The 11,790-nt window shown below is 29.4% G+C and overlaps 3 protein-coding genes across 5 annotated transcripts in view; 1 reads left to right on the forward strand and 2 right to left on the reverse strand.

Moving 5' to 3' along the window:
* The window catches only part of LOC108748273 (venom allergen 3-like), a 5,173-nt gene extending 4,795 nt beyond the window's left edge, over window positions 1-378 (reverse strand). Inside the window, exon 1 of the mRNA XM_018486321.1 lies at window positions 186-378. Within this exon, the coding sequence (XP_018341823.1) occupies window positions 186-308 (123 nt within the window). The 5' untranslated portion in view covers window positions 309-378. The remainder of the gene's footprint in view (window positions 1-185) is intronic.
* Window positions 379-5,404: 5,026 nt separating this feature from the next.
* On the forward strand, window positions 5,405-7,731 carry LOC108748272 (RING finger protein 37). Of its 2 annotated transcripts, none has more exons than XM_018486320.1 (3): window positions 5,405-5,439; window positions 5,849-6,527; window positions 6,865-7,731. In XM_018486320.1, the coding sequence occupies exons 2-3, from the start codon at window positions 5,881-5,883 to the stop codon at window positions 7,715-7,717; spliced, it is 1,500 nt and encodes a 499-aa protein (XP_018341822.1). In that variant the 5' UTR covers window positions 5,405-5,439; window positions 5,849-5,880; the 3' UTR covers window positions 7,718-7,731. The 2 variants fall into 2 exon arrangements, with proteins under 2 accessions (XP_018341822.1, XP_018341821.1); XM_018486319.1 differs by lacking the exon at window positions 5,405-5,439 and adding an exon at window positions 5,594-5,686.
* Window positions 7,732-9,684: 1,953 nt separating this feature from the next.
* Window positions 9,685-11,790, reverse strand: part of LOC108748373 (vacuolar protein sorting-associated protein 13B) — a 16,820-nt gene continuing 14,714 nt past the window's right edge. Inside the window, exons 33-38 of one of the 2 annotated variants that reach the window (XM_018486506.1) lie at window positions 11,301-11,705; window positions 11,030-11,206; window positions 10,783-10,953; window positions 10,519-10,712; window positions 10,092-10,433; window positions 9,685-10,016 (exon numbers count right to left, since the gene is read on the reverse strand). In XM_018486506.1, the coding sequence (XP_018342008.1) occupies window positions 9,786-10,016; window positions 10,092-10,433; window positions 10,519-10,712; window positions 10,783-10,953; window positions 11,030-11,206; window positions 11,301-11,705 (1,520 nt within the window). In that variant the 3' untranslated portion in view covers window positions 9,685-9,785. The remainder of the gene's footprint in view (window positions 10,017-10,091; window positions 10,434-10,518; window positions 10,713-10,782; window positions 10,954-11,029; window positions 11,207-11,300; window positions 11,706-11,790) is intronic. The other variant, XM_018486505.1, reaches the window with a different exon arrangement.

Below are 11,790 nucleotides of genomic sequence, written 5' to 3' on the forward strand. Positions count from 1 at the left end.
TATATATATATATACATATGTATATCTTACAAATTATTTGTTTCAATAGTTTAATTTAAAAATTAAAAATGTTAGATGTACTCTTCAAGATATATACTTTTAAGATATTATAAAGAGCTTGATTGCGCGTTAACTGTAAATATACAAGATATCATTTGTGAATATATGACTATATTGCTACTTACAGAGTATTTGCACATAGTATGACTTCCTTTCTCGCATGATTTCAAGTTGCAGTAATCTGCTGCTATTACAATAGTAAACATCGTGATTACAAGTATACACAGAAAATTGTAGATTCCTGCCATTATTCTTTCTTAATTCGGAATTTTCTTGTATGATAAAGGCGCGACTTTATTGATACCCTTCTTCAAACTAACGAGCTCGATAGAACGCAGCTATAATTTATATAGCACGTTATCAGTTAATTGCAAGACAGCAATTTAATTAGCAATTTAGATTAGCATTTTAGTTTATTCATAATTTGCACGTGTACTGCCTTTCTTCTTCCTTTTGTATTCAATTGTCTTCATTAAATAAATATTATCTCATTACTTGTACACATATTGTAGAGATATTGTCGGTATTATTTTTTGTTTTATTATTTACCGAAAAATGAAACGTTAATGTATGCTTAATATATTTTTTAATTAATAGTAAATATTATTTTAATTTTTATTTATTTATATTACTTTTGTAAAGAAATATGCAAGACATACACAATATCCAAGATATAATAACTATGTATATTATTCGAATTTTTATAAATAACATCTTAGAATAATTTTAATTCTTGAATTTTATTCTAAATGTTAACAACATCTAAACCATTCGTCGTCATTTTCATGCTATTTGCTTACATTGGTGTATTGCATTATAAAATTATTTATGTACTATCAAAATAAAGTTGTACAATTGTTGAAATAAACATAAATTTATTCTTTTCTAAATTCTAAATAAGATTAATGTCATTATGTTTTATTTAAACACCAGTATTTAAATTTTCAAGATATTGTATTTATTTAATAACAGTATTTAACTTTAAAATACACATTAATTTATAAATTATACATGTTATAAATAATATAATATTTATATAATAATGTTATAAACGTATAAAGTCGTGTAAGTCCGACCGTGTAACTTCCCCGTGGTACTCCTCGAGTAATGCTAATACGGCAGCAAAATTTTAAGAAATTTTCAGAGAAAAGATTACATGATGCACTACTCACTTTACATCACTTAGTGAAAAAAATTGTAGCATAATGATAAAAAATCATTTTAAAGAGAAAATGTTAAACTTTACTTATAATACAATTAAAGAAGTTATGGCTTTAAAATGTTTTTTCGCGGAGATATGTGAAATTTGAATTTGGCTTTTTTTAACGCTGATTTTAAGTGACTGATTTTGTTCAATAGCTGTATGCAAATTTCAAAATACAATAACTTCGTCAAAAATTGTCATATCGGGATGTTTAAAAAAGCATTTTACAGGTTGAAACGTTTACTTTTCAGATCGCTACTTAAAAAACAATCTCATGGAGATTTCATGAAGTTACACAAACATAAATAAAGATATAAAATCTCAAAATTTTTTTAGAAATTTGCGAAGTTCTACGGAGTGGACTAAAAATTGTACACAAATGCGATTTACATCATTCGAAAGAGCGAATCTTTACCTTTAATTTGCTTTTTTACGAAGCTCCGTACGATTTTTTTTCATCGAGTTATTCAACATTGAAGCAAAAATGGTCCTTTTCATTAAAAATTTTGAGGTCTGATATATCTTCATTTATGCTTGTGTAACTTTATGAAATCTCCATCAGACCGTTTTTTTAAATAGCGATCCGAAAAGTAGAGATTTCTGTAAAATGCTTTTTTAAACATCCCGATACGACAATTTTTGACGAAGTTATTGTATCTTGAAATTTGCCTATTTTTGCAGAGTGAACAGATGTTGCGTTAATTTTGTTGCCCTGTGTATATTAAAGAGGTGTATAGTTAAAGTAAAACAGTGTATATTAAAGAGGAAATAAGTGTGTTATTGAAAAGTCTTAATCAACATACATAACAATTAATAAGAAGTTGTCATCACCCACCTGCAGTATGAATATCTTAATTTGCATAACTGTGTACAAACTATTTGACATTCAATTATGTAACACGCAGGAAAAAAGCTGCGTATTAACCCTAGTTATACACATTATTTTTTTCTGCCTTTGATATGCACACTTGGGTGTCTGGGGTCCCATTTATATTTGTTATTGTAACTTCCTTAAAAATGGACATATTTCAATTAATTTTTTTTTCAATCGATGGAGAATTAATTAAGGAACAAGTCCATAATGTGTAAAAGTCAATAGAATCAAGAAGCTTCAAGATATATGAATTTGAAGAAAAAGAAAAGTTTAGAAACAACGAAAAAATCTCGATTTAGCAAATTGCACTGGAATTTCTGGAATCCCATTGTGTATAGGATTAATAGAAGTCACTCTTACAGAAAATATTATTGAACTTGCGAAAAACCTATTGGAAATCATTGGAAAACCATTCAAGTACATTATTGTACATTATTCGTTTCAATAGTTTTTTTGCGAGTCCAATATTTTTCTGTAGAGACACTTTAACATACAATGTGCAATGACATAATGTGCAATATACCATATTGTTTGAGAATTGCATACTACATAAACAGGGTTCGGTAAATTGAAGTTTTTTTTAAACTAAATTAGTGTTTTTTAAACTAAATTAAGTTAAAGTTAATGGCTTACAAAACTAATTTAGTTAAGTTAAATGTTGAATAAATAAAAAACTAACTCAATTAAAGTTACGTTAAGATTGTATTAACTCAAAGTTAAATAAAAATTTATTAATATTTATACTGCAATTTATACATATTTTTTTAATGTAATAAGAATGTATAAAAATTAAAATTGAGTATAATATCTTCAAGCAGATATGATAATAAACCTCTGTTTTAAATGTTATTTAAAAATCATTGAAAAATGTAAAAGTTAAATAAATTTTAATGACACCTTGTTGAAACGTATAAAATGCTGTCAGTAGTGTATTATATTTAAATGATAAGACTATGTATTTTATGCGACCTTAGAATTTATTTATGAGGAAAACCCCCTATTATGAGATAGGTGCCTAATATAATATGAGATAGCGGCGTTTCTGCTAAACTAATAAATGTTATCTGTTGATTCCATCATGGATTTATTGCTGGTAGATTGAAAACTATTTAATAGAGAATTTATTATTAGATCATGCCTGTAGTCATTGTAAAACAAGATTTTAAAATTTAGATGTCTTTAAGTTTCATTGAAATGAGCATTTAAACCTTGTTTATTATTTAATAAATAAATATTTGGCAATAAATGCTTCATGTAGTGATAGAGAAAGGTCGTACTAATAAAAAAATATGGGATATGTTGAATTATTTAATTACAGAAGTTAGATTTGATGGTCGTAAAACCATAAGACATGGAAATCGTAATATGAGATACCCAAGGTATTTCTAATATTAAATAACCCATGCTCCTATGTATAGTGAAAATCGTTGCTAAATAAATATTATTGTACAATAATAAAAAAGACCGGAATGAACGTCGAGTGCCTATATCTGCGATGCTTGATTCCAACTATCTGAAAATGAGTTTTGGATATAATCTATCGCATGCTCATTTTGCGCGCACGCTGGTTGTGTTTGTTTGTATTTTAGAAACATTAAATAAAGTTTTTTAATTGCAACACTGATCTATTTTGCGTTTTACTATCGATTTCTCGGGGCATCTCATATTAGAAGCACAATTTTTTGATTTTGCGACTTTTTTCTTTCTTTTACATTTCTTCAATTTTCAAAAAAAAAAAAAAGAATTTGAATTAAATTTTATGTAATGTTATTTTATATATATATATAAAGCTTATAAAATTTCTTTCAAAATGACCTATTATTTTTTTAAATTTTGCCTATAGACTTCTAGCATTTATCCAAAATAAACTCGGTATCTCATAATAGGAGCCTTTCCTCTATATAGGCCAAGGCCGTGCGCCAACCGTCTAACTGTCGAAATATTAATACATATTACGAAAAAAAATAAAATAATTTATTCGTTATATTTTCTATACATATATTCTCTGATAAATAGACTTTTTCTTAGATCGTCACGCACACACACAACTCATCTATATCTCAGATATATTTCAAATTGTGTTACAATACACGATAATTATAGTTTGTAACAACTCTTTGTTATACGAAATCTGCGCAATGTACGTAATATTTTTAACAATAGATAGACGTACTAGTATTGTGATTGTTACTTTTGAATCATTTAATTCTACAGTCATTTACGTTTTATTCCGCATTCTTAATTTGCACTTCATTAATCAGAAACAAAATATATACGCTAGAATCATAAATCGGTATTCATAGTCGGTTTTTATATTCAAGACTGCTTAAGTACACTCTTAATATGTCATGAACTAATCAGAGGGCCGTATTAGCATTTATAAAGGCTGGTATTCATAGTCAGGGCCTTTATTCTTGAAAAGAAACGTACACAAAAGTCTAGAGAAATACTATAGTCACCGACGAGATGTAAAAGACTGTTAACCTTGAGCAAATTTTCGGCGGTACAAAAAGGGCCTCAAGGGCCCAGAAGTAATGGAAGAATGCTGATATTATCGACAATTGATATAAATTTGCCCGGAGGTAATTAAAGAATGCTGATATTATCGATAATTGATATAAATTTATTATTATTACCAAAAAATATTTGGTTCATACATTATTAAATTCATGATTTTTTATTACATAAATGTTCCATAAATAAATATGCATATTTGTAAAGCCATAATGTTCTATATATTGTAGAAAAATTACAATTTTTCTGCAGTTATCATCTCTGTTGTTAATCAAACTTTGACGATAACACTGAAATTACAATTTTAAAGAAAAATCGAGTATTATTGAGTTCTAAATGCATAAATACGTCAATTAAATTAATAGATCATAAAATTAGTACAATATTATCAGTTTTTAACTCTTAATTACTTAAATATTCACAAGGACGCGAACTCCCATAAGGATGTCGGTCTTTAATACAACAGTATTAGTATCTCATCGGTAGTGAAACCGACTCCTTAGAATTCAACAAATTTCGCATATTGCGTAATTGTGAATTTGAATTATATAATTTACAACAATATCTATATTTTTGCGGTACTCCTGATGGAAATAAATCGCTGAAATAAAAAAAAATAAATAAAAAAAATCTATCAAATTAACAGAGATTTTAACGTTTCAGCGATTTATTTTCATAGAGAAAAAAATGGATATTGTTGTGTAGTTTGCATCTACTTCTTCAGAGGGCAATAGTGTGCGGGAGTATCTTGCGGTTATAGGAAAAAGATTCTTATGCCCTCTCTCAGGTTTCTCTGTGTTATAATATAAAACTATTTTTAATAATTAATTAAATATATAATACACATATTAATAATAATATCAATTAGCCTGGATAAATTTAGTTAGAAAAAAGAAATTATTTATCTTATGATACAAAGAGATGATGATAACTTACTAGTGATTCACGCCAGATAGAACCATGATGAACAGAAGAAACGTATTATATCTCATTATAATTGATTATAATAGGAATGGGAAAAGATAAGGAAAGTTGTAATTAATCATTCATATATACACCTGATTCATCATACCTGATCTTATTGATCATACCACATTGAAAATTCATGTTGTTAAACTTGTAACGAGCGTATGATACTGTTAGTGATTTTTTGTGAGGATGACTGAACAGAAAATGTGCATTTTATGATATTGCAGATACTATTAGTGGTCTACAATTACAAGAAAAGATGCTTCTGAATTTTTGTGATCCTCGCTTACGTCCAGAAATTATATCTAGTGCTATCAGCACGGATGGATACGAAGTGACCAATTTGATAAGCGGTTCCTACAAAGGTTATTTGGCATACTCCTGCATCAAACCACCAATTAATATAGATATTACGTTTCTCTGCAACATATCTATCAATCATGTATTGATTTGGCCATCCGTCGGGTCACAGAAGTCATCGGGCTTTCAGCTTTCCCTTAGGAATACTAATGATAACAATACTCTGTTTACCTGTATGTCCAGTGGACGACTGAGTCTTCATGATGCTGGTTTATTGTTTCACTCGAGTGACATAGACCCTACAGGCATCTCCACACCACCAAATTTCTTGAGATGTTGTATTAAAGCTTCTAAGGGACCTGTGACAACTAAATATGCTCATGTTTTACGTATAACAATATATAAAACAGAAAACTCAGTGCCAGCATTAGGAAAAATTCAAGTATGGGGAACAGTATCCCCACGTTGTGGAAAAGATGTTGTAGCAAGTGTACATGTTTTATGGGCTGAACAACGAGCTTCCTCGACGTTGCCTGTAACTGGACTGAAAGCCTCTGTAAATGCTGTAAACACTACTTCTATAGATACCAGAGAGATACATAACAGGTATACATATATAAATTAGAAATTGTATTGCTTATTTACTACAATTTAGTTCAAAAATTCTAATTTTTTAGTTGCTTGTAAAAAAGAACAGGAATGTAAGGAAAAAAAGAAAAAAACATTCTTTAAAAATATACATTTTTATTTCTTTACAATCATTTTTTATATCAAACTTGTATTTTAAAATTAAAGTTACCAAATTTTAATAATTCGAAATGTTTTAACTCATTTTCTGGATATTTTCGATTTGTGTTATTATAGCAAATGAGCGATATAATTACATAATAAGTTGCGTAATATTAATTATTAATTAATATAAATATTTTGTATTTATATGCAGACTGAAGAATGATGCAACCATTGACATTCCTGAAAGCTTTCTAGATCCTATTACATGGGAAATAATGACTCAGCCAATTATATTACCTTGTGGACAAATAATAGATCAAACCACATTAGAGAAACATGGAGAAAATGAAGCAATTTGGGGTAGATCATTATCAGATCCATTCACAGGCTTGAGATTTAATGATGACCGTAGACCAGTCATGGCATCTGCACTCAAGTCAAGGATTGACAAGTTTCTAATGGACAACAGCAATCGAAATGAAATCAAGAATATGCCAAGAGTCTTAGGCCGCGATCCAACTTCAACTATAGCAGGAGATAGAAGAATAATTGAAATACCAAAATGTGTATTAAATAGAAATTTAAAAAGGACTGCCGAAGATATTAAATCAAATACGTACAAGCAGACGACAAATAATAATTCGCAACCTACAAAAAAATATTGCCATAAACTGCCTATAGCAGTTGTGCCCAAACGATCCACTGCCAGTGCTATAATAAAACCAAGACAGTTCACAAATGTTTCAACTTTCTCCAAATTAACTCATAGCAATTTTCCAAATCATAAGGATGATGAATTAGTTAATGACAATTTGTTAGACAGCAATTTAAAGACTCTGTTATCTAATATGAAACGCTTCACCACACCAGAAAAGGTGGAATTACATAAAATATCTAACAAATGTGAATGTTGTAATGATAGTATTTTTTATAGACTTCCATGTAAACACGTGGTATGTAGAAAAATATTATTATCTATTGAAAATAACCAGTGTAAATCTTGTGGATTTTCTTATAAATCGTGCGAGATTGAACGGATTTATGACAATATTTTAAATAGATAACAAAGAAAAGGAGAGAGAGAATATAAATCAATGTAACTTAGTTTTTTTAGTATTTATTTTATGCTAGATTTTGTTAACGATATACAAAATATATTATTGTAATATGTTGAATCGTTAGATCAATATTACATATAATTTACGACAATTTCGAGTGATAGAATCATTTGTAATATTTTGGCACACACAACATAACTTGTATTCATGTAAAGTTATGTTGTCATCATATGTGTACATATACAATTATATATATAAATAATGCATATAAAAGTTTATTTTTTTATTATTCATAAAGTATATGATAACTTGAAAATAAAGATAATTTTCATAATTTGTACGTTTCTGAATTTTTTAAATAAGCAATATTATAAATATTTTATATAATTTATATATTTTGTTTAGCTTAATGTTAAATTTATATAATATAATAAATTTATATATTATAAATTCATAACATACAGAGTGTTTCACAACATGGGTCACACTCAGCAGTAGATGGGGGACATAAAAACAATGAAAAAAAAATCATATAAAGTGTGTTTAACCTTATTTTAGAATTTAGAATTATATTATTGCATGAAGTCAAATTAAGCATATTTATAACTTTTACAGGATCTTTATATTTAATTTTTTGATTTGAATTTTCACAATTTTAATTTTCTGAAGATGACTTTAATAATAGAATTTTTATCTGCTTTTTCTCGCCATCCAACAATGAAATAATTGAACTCATTTGACAATAAGATGACGTTAAAGGTGTATCAATTTTGTAATTTTATTTGCATATAATGTCAAATTTATTGTATGTTCCTGATATGACTTCGTGTTTTTATATATTGCATTTTCTTTCCAATATTTAATTATTAAGAATATTATGTATTGAAAAAGAGTTAGTACAATCGAAACATTTCTGATTATAATTTATAGATAAAAAACTAGTTTAATTCTTAACGTATGTTGTAATAAACTAGTTTATTTTTAAAGATCCAATAAATGTATTGTTCATGTTTTTTTGACCTTTCTAATTACCAATTCTTGCTTAGTAATCTCGAGCTAGAAATTTTACATATTTTAATTTAGAATTACAGTTATTTTTGTATTCTGGGCAGCTGTGTGTCTTCATAGGAGATGTTCGAAATGGCTACCTTCTGTACTTATCTATATTTATAAACAACGCTCGACATCTATATATTTCTCACCTTATTGATTTCATATATTTTGTTCATTGAGTATTTATTTCAGTTTGTTTTCTTGCTGGAATACTTAATAATTTATTAATTTGACGTGAGTTGAAAGTAATTATGAATAAATTCAAGTCACAAGAAAAGAAATGTGATAGACATACTTTTTGATGTATGAACTTGCCGAATGTAATTCATCCGAAATAAGACGTCTTTACGGATTGTTTCTCTAATAGATATCTATCAGATAAGAAAACATTTCATCAAAAATTAATTACATGAACGTCTACGAGATACAAGTTTGTTTAAAAAGCGATTGTCAGATAGTAGTATCAGAACTGTGATCATTTCGAGCATCTCCTAAATAACAGCATATTACTGAAGCACAAAAATGACTATAACTATAATATATAGCACAATAATGAGTAACTCTAAAACAAGGTCAAATAAGACACATATTTATTTATTTTTTTTGTCTTTTGTTCTTTGTCCACTGCTAAAGGAGGAAGGGGGGAGGGGGGATCCACATATTATAAAGCATTCTGTATATTTTCTATATAAAATAAAAATGCCAGTTGTGCAAATATATTTTAATAAAAGTAGATCTCCTATCTGGGCATTCAAATACAAATATTTTGGAATCTTGATTATGTTTAATGGGAATTTTGGGAATTTCTTTTTAATTTATATCTTTTTAATTATAATACTGTTTGTATATATTATAATATTACAAGCTTCATAAGCTTGAAATACTATTTTAAAAAGTAAGATATACATCAATATTTAAAAGACTATTGAGTTTGAATGCATTTGTTTTGACATGTAGTAATATTTGGAATATTTTCTCAGTCATTGCACTTAATTATAATCATATCTGAACATACATTTGATTATAAAACGGTGAAACCGGAACCTTGATTTTGTCGTTTGGCAACGTTGAATAGCGATAATAAATAATTACGAGTGTCTGGGCAAACGTAAAACGTAAGTGTATGTTCTGGATGTGGGGATGCTCTCTCAAAGGTATCAGACTGCCTGTCGCTATTGGTTGATACACTGGCCAAACCAGTGCTGCTTGTCCGCACATATTCCTCAACTCGTGCTCTCATTTCTTGATTCATCTTAAAAGAAAAGAAAAACGTTATATTACATTTATGTGATTTATACCTGTGATGTTCGTGAATTTAGTATCTTACTTCGTGTTCAGCCGGTGATAATGGTCTGCTCAATTGTATTGCTGTTGGTGGACAATATAAGCACAACATCGTCGATTCTGTGATATGATCAACACTTGTTAGTTCTTTGAGCGAAAATATCCGTTCTACACTGTCCTCCGCCATGTTAACGAGTAATAAAGCTTGTCGCGTGAGGACGAGCGTCACTGCGCGATTACTGCCTTGATGAATCACGTAGTCTGCGCTGGTCACGTGAAGGATACTGTCGTGACTGTGATCGAGTAAAGGTGACAAGCGCCAGGTATACCGTACAGATGTGCTATTATTGCCAGTAGTGTACTGCACGATTGGTCTTTGACGTGGCTGTAAAAATATAGAAAAATCATGAAAGTAAAATTACATTAATTATGTAATTAGAAGACTATAGAAATTAGAAGACATCTATTACCGTGGGCAATGAATTCCATCCAGCTCCTTGCAGTAATCCTTGACCTGTAAGAGCAACCAACTCCGCGGCACCGCTCAATGGTTTAGTAACAACACCAACTAAACCGAGTCCAACTCCAGTGACTAAACTTTTGGTCGTCACTTCGCCTGACCACACTTGCTGCAAAGGATGATGTGCCAAGCCCGCCACAGCCGCTGATTAACAATCAACAATTAGTTATTGTATTCTGTTTAATTGAAAAATATTTTTTAAGTAATTACTAACCAAGTAGACTCATTCCAAGACCAGTTAAGCCTTGATAAAGTCCTTGTGCCATGCCTTGAGGACGTATTCTGCGCGATTCTTCTTGTCGCTGAAGATGTTCCTCATCCAATGTTAGACGATCCAAATTCCGTGCGACACTAGATGCTAATTTCGTTACGGAATTTACCGTACCTGTGTACATAAATCGAAATATGAATTATTTATTAAGTATTCGGAACAAGGAAATGAATATTAATAGTTTGCATACCTGCTGTGACATGTTTCATCAGACTGGCTGACCCGTGTGTAATTCCAACGATAAAACCCCATGGGCCTTGTAATAGTCCTTGAAATGGTAGTGAAACAAAATCTCTAAGACCGGATCCAAGTGCTTGCGCCAAACCTCCCGGTGATCCAAGTATCTCTAATGATCCAACTACCCAACCTAATAAATGGATAATGGTCGTTACTCTGCTATTATATCAAATTAATAATATATATAAAATATTTTTTGTATAGATAAATAATATTATACCAACCTGCTCCAAATATAGCTCCAGATAAATAATGCATGGTAAGTGCATTGCCAAGCCTGTAAGGAGTTGTCAGCAAGTTCTTCCTTTCGAAAGTACCGAAGTACAGTGGGGAATGATCTAAAGCAACGTAGAGTCGCATAGAAGTGTGAACACTTAATAAAATTGATAGTGGTTCTATCACGAAGTTTTGCAATCTTAGTGGTTTGCTTAAGATTTTTGAATCGATCATGATATACTCTGGTATGTACATTGCGTTTAACGCAGCTATTGTTTGTATCTTTTTAAGATTATCACCCAGAACCAGTCGCGGTGGTATCATCGAAGTCGCATAATCTAATAATTGCGTTATGTAAGTGTCCTCAATATATGCACTAATAGGTGCAATCTTCATGCGATATTCTTTTGATGCTGTAACAGACAGAAATATCTATTATTATTCACGAAATAAATATATGTATGTATATATATATATATATATATATATATATATATG

Source organism: Trachymyrmex septentrionalis, unplaced genomic scaffold (genome assembly GCF_001594115.1).
Source record: "Trachymyrmex septentrionalis isolate Tsep2-gDNA-1 unplaced genomic scaffold, Tsep1.0 scaffold22, whole genome shotgun sequence".
Classification (NCBI taxonomy): Eukaryota; Metazoa; Arthropoda; class Insecta; order Hymenoptera; family Formicidae; genus Trachymyrmex; species Trachymyrmex septentrionalis.

Bases quoted from the DNA above. Each gene is read 5' to 3' on its own strand.
- LOC108748272 (XM_018486319.1), top strand. From the start codon at position 5,665: ATGGGAAAAGATAAGGAAAGTT. The intron at 5,687-5,848 runs GTAATTAATCAT...ATGATATTGCAG, and splicing joins GGGAAAAGATAAGGAAAGTT to ATACTATTAGTGGTCTACAA. The intron at 6,528-6,864 runs GTATACATATAT...ATTTATATGCAG, and splicing joins ACCAGAGAGATACATAACAG to ACTGAAGAATGATGCAACCA.